At 38.9% G+C, this 13,599-nt stretch overlaps 1 protein-coding gene across 27 annotated transcripts in view; it reads right to left on the bottom strand.

Moving 5' to 3' along the window:
• Nucleotides 1-13,599, bottom strand: part of NRXN3 (neurexin 3) — a 935,277-nt gene that overhangs the window by 97,685 nt on the left and 823,993 nt on the right. For 14 of the 27 annotated variants that reach the window (XM_018082461.3, XM_018082475.2, XM_018082473.2 and 11 more), the window contains one exon: nucleotides 10,046-10,353. In XM_018082461.3, coding sequence (XP_017937950.1) covers nucleotides 10,046-10,353 — 308 coding nt within the window. Of the gene's footprint in view, nucleotides 1-8,996; nucleotides 9,265-10,045; nucleotides 10,354-11,663; nucleotides 11,724-13,599 lie in introns of those variants that run through there. The other 13 variants (XM_018082450.2, XM_018082453.2, XM_018082458.2 and 10 more) reach the window with 2 other exon arrangements.

The raw sequence follows: 13,599 nt of genomic DNA, 5'->3' as shown, positions 1-13,599 counted from the left end.
AATACTGGCCCTATCAAAAAATGCTTCTATAGCATAGGTATCACAGATCACAGAATGATATGGGTTGGAAGGGACCTCTGGAGGTCATCTAATCTAAACCCCCTACCAAAGCAGGTTGACCTAGAGCAGGTTGCACAGGATTAAATTCAGGCTGGTTTTGAATATCTCTAGAGAAAGAGACCTGGCAGCCTCTCTGGGAAGCCTGTTCCAGTCTCTGTCACCCATACAGTAAAGAAGTTCTTGCTCATATTCAGATGGAACTTCCTCTGTTTCAGTTTATGCCCATTGCCCCTTGCCCTGTCACTGGGTACCACTGAAAAGAGTCTGGTCCCATCCTCTTGACACCCATCCTTAAGATACTTTGTATGCACTGATAAAATCCTCTCTCAGTCATCTCTTCTTAATCTCAAGCAAGTCTGTTCCTTTATTACAGCTACTCCTTTCTATATTCCTCTGCTCAAAGGGAAGAAAAAAATAAGGTGTGACCTCTTAATTACCACATCTTTAAGAAGATCCCAAGTAAACAAGTCAATTGGAATCCAATCCTACTCACTCACAAGACAGGTCTTCTACTTAAATCTAATTTATATGCATTCAAAACATCCGTTTCTGTTTTTACCAAAGCACAGAGTACATTTTCTGCTCTATGCTATACATGTCTTTAAAATCAAACTGGAAATACAGGGTCTCAGTACCACTATGAAAGACCTCAGCCAAGGAGCAGGGAGGAGGGAAAGAGAATATAATACCTGATAAAATTTACAAGGTATTAGCCATACTATCAGAATAACGCCTCTGAACTTGGTTGTGAGATAGACCAGTGACCTTTATTTTACTAAGCAGGGAAAGTAAAGTACCCTTTAGAGAGTAGATTTGTTGACAGATGCTCAGTGAACTGAGTAAGGCTTAGAAAACTGTAAATAAATAAGTAAGGCTTAGTATCTCCTGGCTTGGGACCCATATCCAGCCTGCTACAGCCTTTTAGTTTTCTAGTTAAAGTGCCACAACCCCAAAACAGCTTGGTAGCTCACTTCCCTCTGAAAGACGCCTGTGTTCCACTTGCTGTGGCCTGCCCCATTCATCTTCTCACCATCAAATTTGCTCTTACCTCTCACTTCCTGCATTAAGTTCTTCTAACAGGAGGATAATATATTAGAGGAATAATAATAACACTGATAACAATAGTCTAAGAAATACATATTTCTTTCTCCATATTTCCCCTCGTTTGATTAGTCTCCTAGCAAGAGCAGCATTAATCACTGGGACAACAGACAAAAGATAAAGACCAATTTGAATTTTGCTGTGTGCCACTGAGCGTGTATGTGTGTGCTCAGGCAGGAGGGAGGGCGGCCACAGGAAAATCTGTCATTTTGTGTATTTATGCTGCTGGAGTCAGTCAGGACTGGTTCTCCATTGTTACCACAGATTAAAATCATTCATGTCCTTATACTTTCATTGGAGGTCATCTTCCAGGAAAAAAAAGTTATGATGACCATGTTAAATTCAAGCTATTTCTGCAAATATCCATGTATGGCTTGGACACTGAGGCTATTGCTTGGATGTCAGAAGAACACAATATTGAGCAATTTTTTGTCCTTACCTGACCTGATGCTTTTTACACTAAGAATGACTTTTCCTACTTTGAAGCAGTTACTGGAAAAGAACTGTTGCATGTGAGAGGAAGAGGTGCATTTTAGATGATCTTAGCATGAACGAGTGATCCCAGATCTGCCTGACTTTGAACTGCCATGGAAGAAGCCATGGGTCCTCAGATGTCACTGCCAGTAGTTCTACTGAACTGAGTCCCTGCTAGCTTGGAAAAATAAAGGGCTTTATCCTTGGTAAAAATGGAGTGTGGAACAAAGCAAAGATTAAAAAGTAGAAGAGCAGTTACTAAGCCATAGGATACAAGTTTGTCTTTTCCCAAAACCTTTGTCTCTCCAAAATACAGTTGCTAGAAGCACCAGCCTACCAGCTCTAGCCATGTCACTCTCCATCTTGAAATCTTGCTTTTTCTTTCCCATATCTCTATAACACAGATGTATCTCATCCTCAGGATCTTAGTTCCTTGTCTACCCCTCAGTATTCATCCTTTCTCTGCCCACTTTGATACATTTAGCCATCAGAGCATTTTCAACATTTCCTACTCTTTGGTTCATCTCTCCTAATAAACTACCGGCATTCCCAGGAAGTGTCCTTATCCACAAATCAATCTCCTTAGCATACCCAATTTGAGATACAGTAAAATGGACAACACAGCATCAGTGGAAAACTCTAAAAACAATTAATAGGGAAGAGGGTCCCTTCACTAGTCATTTTAAGGGTGAAAAGCCAACAGACCATACTTTCTCCAAAAACCTACTGTAAGAAAAAGCGAAGCATTTACATCCCATGCAATACCAGAGGAATTGAAATCCAGTTCCTCACCCCCTTGGATTTATTTTCCCTTTAAAATTTTGTGGAAACACATTCTTATCTTTCAGAATATAATAGAAGTAATTTTGCGATCAAAATGAACAACATCCCACCTACTCATATGCCATCTAAGGGAGGAGATAAAGCATTGGTGGTTGCATAGCATGTCTTGCTAATCACTACTTTTATGAGCTGTACTGTGACAGACATATCTTGCAAATCAGTGACAACTCATCCCACAGATGAAAAAGAAACTAACAGAAATCCTTCTGTTACTGCTGGTTAACAACACCATAATTCTACAGAAAATCCAAGGCATTAATTAGATGGTTTCAGAAAGCAGGTCTGTCACAACACCACAGATGTGTTTCCAATTTCTGTGCATTCATTCAAATGAATGAGCTGGTAAAAGTAAGAGGTACATTCTCACCTTTCAGCCAGTCTTCTAAAAAAATCCAAACAAACAAATGAGATGGAACTATATGCTCTGGAAGTATTCTGGCAATGTCTGCAGCTTCTAGGCATTTCCCTGAAGTATATAAATAGCTAGTGGAAGAGATATGCTATAACAAAACATGAGCAAATCCTCCAACTATATTTGAGCTATAACCATTGATTCTACTTCATTTATTCCTAAGTAGTTGCTTTTGCAGTACTGGATCTCTTCATCATATATTGTCACCACACAACCACCCCAGAACAACACACTTGTCCTGTTCTTTCTTTTGGCTTGGGATCAAATGTATGGTCAAATTAGTTCCTGAGTACTATATTAATCAGATTTTAAAAGTAATCTCCCACGTGACTTTCAAGAATTCTTTTTGTCAGGGTAAATGACACAACTAAATGCACAAAGGGATACTGTGGTCTGAAAAAAAAAGTACACACTGATGTTATTAATGTTATTTTCTGAGAAATGTATGCCTACCTGCCTGAAGAAGGCAGGTATCAGTTTACTACAGTTGTTATTACAGCTTCTTATCCTTTTATTAAGGAAAACGGTGTGCTTTTCAGTCACCTAAAAGCAGGTAAAAGTTTCAATAAGTTCTTCATCAAGATTAAAAATAGAGAAAAAATCTAAAAAAATTATGAAATTCTAGAAAAGTGCTAGACCAGTTGCTTTCCCCTCCTCCCCTCCCCTCCCCCTTCTTATGCTGGGCCAAATCTTCATTTCCAAAATTCACAGTAGAGTACATGTGCCAAAAACACCAGTTTAGATTTTCCTGCAAGACCCAAATGATTGCTCAGATCTGCAAGTTAGAGGCAATATGATCTTAACCCTTGTATAAATGAATCAGAGAACTTGGACCGTCTGTAAACTATTAGACCAAAGAAATAAAAAGACAATATGGTTTCCAGCAGAACACACACAGGAGTGGTTGAAGTGACTATTTGACAATGCTACTATATAAAAACAGGTTATCCAAAGAATAAGTGTAACCTACATTTTGAGAAATCATACTATGTGTCAACTTGTGACTCTCAAGTTTGCCACATTCAATCAAATCCCTTCCTTGGAGTCAGGAGAGAGACATATCCATTTGGAGCTGACAATGGTTACTAAGTTAAATGTTCAAATACCACTGGTGATAACGTCAACAAATGACAGCATACACCGAGCATACACCAGCACATGCATGAGCTCTTTTACAAGCACAATATTCTTTATTACCATAATTGTGCTTAGCAGAAATACAAGGCTGAGTTTATTTTCATCATCAGTACTTGTCAGCACTTGGGAGCGTAGGCTGGAAAAATAATATTACAGTAAAATCCCACTCTTCTTTTGGATGGGTACGGAACTTGTGGCTCACTATGGCACTTCCAGAAAACTGGCTCACTATGGCACTTTCAGAAGTGCAGCACAACTGTCTTCTGCAAAAGTGGATGAAACAATGAAAATACAGGGTCATAATTTAGATTTTATGAGCTTTATAGGTAATCTGAGTATCCTGAACACTACATCAATAAATATAACTTAAACACACCACACCACTTGCACATCTAATGCTCACATACAGAAAATTATCATATCATATATGTGTTTCTGGTTAGATAGCTACTATATTACACACCAAAGATTCTGTATTTCAGTGCGCACTAAATCTATTTCTGTACTACATATTTGTGAAGTATTTAGAGGTCATTTGGTATTATTGAATTAGTAACTCTGTAACCTACATGAACAATAGTCTGCATGTAAATTTTCAATCCCACATTTGGATTCTTGCTTCCAGACTTTGCTTTCTTTCTCTGCTCAAAGCACGTTACCATTTAATCACCACAGAAGAGATGTGACTGTGAATAAGTAAATGCCATTTTATGAATGTCACTACAGCAATGCAGGACTGTAGTATAGGAGAAAGGATTCCACTCTGAAGCATGGTTAAAGTCTGGGGGCTTTGGTCTCTTTAAGAAAAAATAGTGGAGGAACCAGCAGAAAAGGAGGGATGAGAGCCAGACTGTGTAATTCTCAGTTGTACCAATGGGCCAGTGAAGTCAGTCGTTAAAGCAGACTCATCAAAAGCTCTTTTTTCATTAGAGCTTTGCAGTCTTGGGATGAAAATGTCACTAGTGACTTATAAGAAGCAAAAACCAAATTAAAGGCCAATTTCTTTCTCCACCAAATTATTATCTATGACTGTAAAAGAAAGTACCTAGGTAAGACCAAGGCTGAGACAATTTTATTTGTCTTACTGACAGTGAAAGTCTAATTAGACTGACAAATCTTCTGTGCTATTTTCCTTTGTGATATACACTGTAAGGAAGGATTTAGCCTGGAGCTGCACGTTATGGAAAGACATTAATCAAGATTATTGGACCCTCAATAGAAAACATAGTTAGAAGGCTGAAAAGCCTAATGGATAAAAATAAAGGTTGAGAACCTTTTCTAAGCCACGTCAATGGGCTGGACTCTCCATATGGACAATGGGCAGATCTCCTCTTCTATTCCATAGGGAGAACGTTCTGCATATAATATATCATACACTGTCATTCTATGGCTGTAAGATCATAGCTGAAAACATCCACAAGTAATTTATGCTTGTCACTTCAAGGTACAGTTTGAACAGTTTGGTGTCATTATCCTCATCTCAAGAGGTTGAGGCATGCCCTGGCTATGTAACAGGGCACATAGTTTCTGGTTCCTCATGGAGAGCATAACCAGAAGTCCATCAGTCCTCCCAGAAGGATTCTGATCTCTTTTTCACAGAGAAGTGTTTTATCTTGGGTCCCAGCAACCCATGCCATAGACCAGCATATTAGGGGCATGCCCTAGGTCAGTGGGCCTTAGAAGATTACATGGAAGATTACCTGGAGTGGTTCTCTTCTTGGATTTGCTGCACTGGATGTGTTTTGAATGGAAGATGTGTATCATGATACATGCTTTCTAGACTAGCTTTACTTACTAATTAACTTTAAAGATATCTTTGCACAAATTGTTTGAAAACTGAATGACCCAGCTGTGAACCAGACAGAACGCGCCACATAAAAGCATATGGAGAGTGTCCAAAAAAGCTTTGAACAGCAACTCACAAAAAAGAATTCTGACCACATAAGCAAGTGACATGGAAGCAGAAGCCAAGAGAATGAGTGTCACTTTAACCTGTTTTCACAGAGGTCTCCCAAACAAAAAATCCCTGTAGTACTTCATCAATAATTGAAGCTGTGTTCTAAATCAGGAAATAGGGACATGTGGGATTCCAAGACCTTTAACTAATGAAGTAACACTGTGAGAAATATGACAGTCTTGCAAGAATGTGATGTGGCTCAGTACAGTGACTCTTATCTAATAGCAGCTTGCACGGCATGCTACTGTACCACACTTAAAAGTTAACAGCTTGTCTTTGAGGTCTTTGTGGGGTAACATGGCAAAGCAGAAGTCCCTGAGAGGATATTATTATCACAGAAGAGTCTGGTGTGACAGGGCCCTGAGACAGGCAGCAAGAATTAGTACAACACGTCACTTCTGAACAGACTGTACTTAAATCCAGAACAAAACCATGTGTGAGAAAGTCAAGTCAGTGCTTCCACTCAGGAACAGCAGAGCACAAGCATCACTTGCGACTCACTGAAACAAACACAAATTGAAACACCTTTTTCTTCCTTATTTTCATTTAACAGAAAAGGTCAGCTCTTGTTATCTTCCTTCGAGGCCCCTCTGAATCACAAAAATTTTCCCAGCAGTAGAGCATAGCCATACATCTCAACTGTTTCTCACTCAAATCCTGCCTGTCCTCCACTGATCTGAGTTTCACTGCCTTGCAGAAATGTTAGTATAAATTAAAAAAAAAAACAAAAAAAAAATTAGAGACATTTCAAACGCTAATTTCATTGCCACTGGGTATTTCCTGCAATATTCTCTCAATTCCCTTTGTCTTGGTTGTTTGTCCAAGACTATGTACCATGCTTGGGATCTTCACAAACTGGAGCATGTCATTTGTCTGAACTAATACTGTGTATTTTTAAAGCCCTTCATTTTCCCAACTGTTTTAGTCTAACTGTGCTCTAAAATACTTCTGTCAGTACTCAGACTACCTAACTGCAGGAGGTATCTTAGTGTATTCTACAAACAAAAGATATCTTTGCACTTATCATGCTCTTCTGTACTTCCTTAACAAGTCTTGTATAAATCAAAATCCTACTGAAATTCCCCTGGATTTTGTATAACTTTGGGATTACAGACTTGCTATGCTGCACAAGCTTTATATGTGTTTCAAAAAGGAGAAGTTTTAGTTACTTACATATGAAAATGAGTAATACAAATAGCACAGATACTCCTAACAGAGTAAGAATAATAATTCTTTACCCTGATTCTTGCTATGTTGCATTTTTTACATGTATCATGTTTGATATTTCCATAATGGGTCAGAACCATTCTGTGCCAAGAAATTTACATGTGCAGAATAAAAAGTACATTTTGAACCCAAGGAGTCTGTAATCTTAGTACAAAACAAGATATCACACATGGGTACAGAAACATGGATAATGAAATCAAAAAAAGTGACAACATGGATTGACTTGATAGACAGCTGCCTTAGACCATCATCAGCCTAACCTCTGACAACTTTCTGACATGCATCATGGAGACAGGAGAGTTCCATGGGATTGGAAGAACAACCTGTTGTTGACTTGTGCATGGTACCGGGAAGCAGAAAGATTCTTATGATCAAATATAAAGAATGAGTGAAAAAATGCTTGAATCATGCTGATCAGAATCAGGAGAGAAGAGGCTAAACTTCAAACAACCTTGAAAGCAAAGAAAAATTGTTCATTTCTGAACAGAAAAGAGAAGAGAAAGCTGGAACAAGGTAATAACTAACTGTATTTGTACTGTTCATAGCCTTAGGTAGCTATATTTTATGTTCCCCAACGAACAAACTTGTTCTATTAGATTTTTCCACCACTTAGATCTAAAATTGTAAGCAGGCGTGATGATGGTGATGTCAAACACAAGCAAGATAAAATAACCATTAGGTACCTGAAAAACCACGACTGGAGATACTGCCCAAACAGAAAAAGACAATTTCTTCTCACTTTCACCACACAAATAATGCAACTTAAGCTGACAGAATCAAATTCCACCAAAAGTAAGGAAGAAAGGCGAGCCATCTGTGCTGTGACAGCAATAAAATGGCCCAATATTGAAATGCAGAAAGTTGTAATAGAGGTACATATTGACCTTTATTTCTCTTTCAGCGGGTAGCATGAAGTGTCAAAGAGTTATTGCTTTAATATCAGCTGAGATGAGGCCATTTGTTGTGGTGCATGTGTATCCAGGAAATCGCTGCTCTAACCATGTTTTTAGAAGCACTTTGACACTTTATTAAATCTTCTTGATGCTCTTTCAGTACACGATGGTCTCTGCAGGCTGAGTTAGCTGCCATGTAGGCTAGGCAGGAAGCTTTCTGAAAGAGTTCCTCTTTAAGTAAGCCAGTGTTATTTCCAGCTTGACCCAGCCCAAAAAGGTCCAGTGCTCTCTCTGTTACACTGCTATAGCTAAACACAGTTCTGTTACCTTTAGAAATTATAGAGGGAAGGATAAGAACCACAGACTTTATACTTCTGGAGATGTAACCATACAAACATTTTTTCTAAAATTAGAACTAATCACCGCAGAGAAAGAACTGTAATTCTTTCAAAGTTTGTGACAAACAGTGACCAAACCCAGGCTAATTTCCCCTCATTTGGCTGAGACTTTATAAATCATCTATTGGGTTTTTGAGGCTACTAACTCAATTAATTCCAGTCCTGCTTCCATCTGGATTTACAGAGTACCAAAGGGGGCACTATTAAACCTTGGCTATGAATTAATTACTCTAATAGTTGTAAATTCTATGGCAGTCAGAGTCACAGAATAGTTGTGCTCGGAAAGAACCTCTGGAGGTCATCTAGTCCAAACCCCTACTCAAGTAGGGTCGCCCAGAGCCGGTTGTCCAGGACCATGTGCATATGAGTTTTGAATATTTACCAATATGAACACTCCACAACCACTCTGGGCAACCTGTGCCAATGCTCAGTCATCCTCACATTAAAAACGTTTCCTGACATTTAGAGGGAAAGTCCTGTGTTTTGGTTGTGCCCATTGCCTTTGGTCTTGTCACTGGGCACCACTGTTGTCTTTATACTCCTCCTTCAGGTATTTGTACACACTGATAAGACCTCCCATGAGTCTTTGCTTTTCCAGGCTGAACAGTCTCAGCTCTCTCAGCCTTTTCTCACAGAAGAAATGCTCCAGTCTCTTAACCATTTTTGAGGCCCTTTGTTACAGTCTCTTCAGTAGCTCCATCTATCTCTTTAATGATTTCAAAACAAATGTTTCATTCTAGTTGATAACACGATAGTACATCCCTGAAATAAATAATTTTCAGAATCTCATCCACAGCTCAGATTGGTCATTTACAGGATTCTTTTCTTTGCACAGACAAGGAGAGCCAATTGAAGGTGTTTATTTCTAGTCAGTACCATATTTTGGCTGCTACAAAAGTGGTTCCAAAACCAACACATTTAGGGTTGAAATAACTACATTAACAAAATTAAGTCAGAACCTCTGAAATTAACTTTTTGTATGAATGATTTTTACAAAATAGGTTGGAACATCTACATTTTGCAAGAAACTGATCTTGATAGCATTCCATCAAAATTCTCTGCAGGAAGGCTATAAAGGGGAAATGAAAAATGACTCTAACTGGAAGTAATTCTCCATCGCTTTTCTCCTCATTATGAATGCAGTAGTACATACTGTCGTATTAATAAATAACCAACACCCACCCCCACCAAGCTTTGTAACTCTCTTAGGAATAGAATGCATTTCCCCACATAGGGAACTCTGGAAACAGTTAAAAGCATGTTCTTGCTCACAGTGGGGCAATCCTAGTTACAGAAATGGGGTTGCACTAGAATAAAAGCAAAATATGTCCCCATTACCCCATACATGTGCCATAACAATTCATCCAGCTGTTTGTTCATCAACACAGGAGGACAACATTTTTTTGTGATTTAGCCTACACAACATTGTTAAAATAAAGAGTTACGTGGAACCTGATTCAGAGAATATGACTTCCATGAACTTACAAGTGAGCAGCAAGACTAATTAAGAACCCAAGGAAATGCAGAAGACTAATTGACTCACCTGGATGCTGGGCGGCGAACGATTTTTCCGGGTCGTAGTGGTCGCCATCGTAGTTGTGGTTTCCATGACTGTAGTAGACATTTCTGGTGGCACAGAGGTTGTGGGTGTTGTTCCCAAGATGGATGGGACTTCCCCAACGAGTCGGACACTTCCATTGATTTTAATGTTGGGGTTGTTCTCCGCTGCCATGTTCAGCACTTTCAAGCCATTGTAATAGAGACCGGAGAGCTGGCCTTGAAAGAGACGCCCTCTGTCCTTCCCTCCTATGGCTATTTGCGCCTGGGTGTTGAAGATCGTTAACTGTCGTCCTAGTGAAGGGGGGTGAATAACATTATTGCCAGACATTTCCTTCACTTTGCATATTACACTGAACCCTGGCCAGAAATCACATACAAAAAAGAAGTAGATTTATTTTTGGTAGTGATTATGATGACTGTAGAGAGACAGTATGGAAATGTACTGCCTAAGGATCATTAATAAGGAAGATTATCCTGAAAGCAAGAACACCTAAACCCCCATACTTCAACATCCACTCACACATCAAAAGTCTGGAGGAGCTTTGACTCAGAAATTTGAACCCACTCTTTTAGACATGGACCCATTTTAAACTACAAATAGGACTTCATTATGTGGCCATTTTTCTACTATCAATTCAGATTACAGTATCTGTCAGGCTTTAGCCTTTAAATAAACCTTCTATTTTGACTGTTAAAGGATAGAATTAACTCATAGAGATACTTTTATTAATGTAATTGTTTTAAGGGGTGGCTTGAAGACAATAAAACATCAGAAAAAACTGATATGGTGGTATAAGGATTGAGTAGGAATCTTACGACACTATCAGCCATGAATTTTCACCTGTAAAGTTTGTGTTGTGAAGGCTCACAAATCAAAACCCAACAAACAGCAAATGCAAACATTTGTGATGTCTCTGAAAGAGCAAAGCTTTTGAAATAGTGAAAATAACAGCGCTCCAGACAGTTAAGCCCCAGAATGTCTAATGTGCGACTCCTCTCTTACAGATGGTGAAATTCAAACGGATGCAGGTTATGTGGTTTAGCAAGGTCACACCTTGAGTGTTAAAAGTGGTCTAATATCATATGTAATAAAAAATGTATTTATTAAAAATAAATCTAGTAACAATTGCCAATTCACCTAGGCTTGCAGGATGCTCACATCACATTCAGCCTGGACTGCCCTATAAATACTGTTTATATCCCAGGCTGCACTAGTTGATCATGTTAAGAAATAAATTGCTTCATGAAGTGCAAAGGTAGTGCCTATAACTTCACTATTCCTCAGAAGATTAGGGGCATGACACTGGAATTTGTTGAATTAGCAGACAATCAGACTGGACAGAGCTCAGAAGAATTATCAATGCAGCATCAAGTCAATCATCATTCAAATATCTTATTGTGTTTTCCCATTTTTATGAAGTTTAAAGGACATGTTCCCATCCCATTCCCACTCTCCAGTTCTCACTCGCCATTTTCTCTGTCTAGTCCAAGCTGATAAGAGGTGCAGAATGCCACCATGTAGCACAGCACAAGCTATAACCCACTGCTCATTCCTTCACAGCCAGTGGTTAGAGTAGATCAAAATATGAGGGGGAGCTCACCAATTTTGGTGGTCGTCGTGACGGGTCTTGAAGTCAAGTGGTGATGCGGTGTAGCATCATCTTATGGTGACAGGATGGACCACGGGGAAGAGAACGGGGACAAGAGAAGAAATGTATCTGAAAGTAGTTCTCGTCCCCAAAGAGGGCCCTAGCTAACTAAGTAACAGTGTATGGACAGGTGTAACATACAGACATGTGGAGGTGGGCTGCACATCCCTTGTGCTCCTCAGCCACAGATTTGTAAATGAAAAATTAGGACTTGATCAGGGTGGAGTAACTGCATTGATGAAGAAATGAAAAATAAAAATGGAAGGTATCCTTCCCCTGGAAAGTGTGAAAAACCTGATGCGATATTCTGCATCTCAGGAGGTTTTAAACTTGCCAGAGGCAACATATGTCTATTAAAACATCAACAAACATGCACTGAAGCCACACATCCTCAGAATGTAAACAGAGCCTTTATTCTTGTCTATGAGGAAAATAGAATCCAATAACAGTATCTGTCAAGATATTCAGGCCTCTCAGCCCAGCTCCTCTCTGAGTCAGAGGAAATGGCACTGTACACTGTAGAAGGTCAAACTCCTTTCCCATACCATGTCCTCAGAGTTTGCTTTTCTTTTTCTGTCCTGTTTTCCTTTCGATTTTTTAATGGATATGCTGTAAGATCTTTACTACACCATCTTCCCTTCTTCTAATATGTTCCCTCCCTTTAGCACTATATTTCTGTCCATATTGTCCCTGCCCCTATGAACCCAGACATGTCACTCACCTCTATTCCCTCCTTCCTACCTCACTCATGATAAGAATGCCTAAAAGTAGAGGTAAGATGAGTAAAGAACTGGGAGTTATTTCACTAATCTTGAGATGTTATCCCTGAAAATGGATGGAAGGTACTGACAGTTAAAAGTTTATTTCCATTTCCATTTCCATTCATTTCTTCCTTTGAATCAATACTGAATCTTTGTTCATCTTTTGCCAAAGGGAAAAGGTGGAAGATAATGAGAATGGAGAATTTTTACTGCTCCAGGTAAGAGAGCTCCCCAAACCAGGAGAGAAAAGGGGCTCTCTCGCTTTTACTGGAGGATTACAACTCTCCTCAGGGTGTCATCTATTCTAACTCAAGATCATAGCACAGCTTTAGACATGTCTGTCATATCTCTTGCTTTATTTTCAAGAATGAGGAGTTAGTATATTACGGTTAAAAAAAAGGCCATGTTTCCAATTCTGGGCCTTCATCTGCGTCTTCAAATGTTGAAAGAAAGTGTACACCAAGGAGGTGACCCCATTCTAGTAAAAAAGGAACTTGGATTGTGTGGGGGATCTTCATTGTTTGTTCAGTGGTTTTCTAGACCAGGATTCATGCACTGCACCATATAGTTAATGCTACATGTAGCATTACTGCACTGCTACTAGAACTGTGTTTGCTAAAAGAACAATCACTTGTTGCAGTCACCTACTGGAATTCCTCATTCTTCACTCTAAGATGGTGTACATCCACATGAATAAAGACAACAGGGAAATGCATATGGAATGAGAAAATAACTGTTGAGAGAATATACACTTAATTCTGTCACCGCATGTCTCTTCTAATCATTTTTTGATTATGTTGATTGGAAGCCCTTTCTTCCTCTAAGTAAAATTTATTTGGCCACTGAATTTCATTCAGGAACTGTTTACATTAATAAATTCTACTAGGTCTGTAAGGACTGCAGAATTACAGTCCTTTTTTCCCCCAGAGAACTCTTCCTACTGCTATTTTAGTGTCATACTAAAGATAAATTATGACCATATTTTAAGTTTCTGAGGTGTTTTTTAAATATTTTGAATAGTTCAGGCTCTTGCTTCTTTGTTTGCTCTCTCATTGACTTCTTCATTTGGAAAACTGAATTACAATTAAAAATATTGCAGAGAAATCTTAGTGAAGTGTAACTTTTCT

This window comes from Manacus vitellinus, unplaced genomic scaffold, assembly GCF_001715985.3.
Source record: "Manacus vitellinus isolate BGI_N305 unplaced genomic scaffold, ASM171598v3 scaffold_6_pilon, whole genome shotgun sequence".
Classification (NCBI taxonomy): Eukaryota; Metazoa; Chordata; class Aves; order Passeriformes; family Pipridae; genus Manacus; species Manacus vitellinus.
Note: the sequence above shows the minus strand (reverse complement) of the source record. Positions and strands in the feature narration are given on the sequence as shown.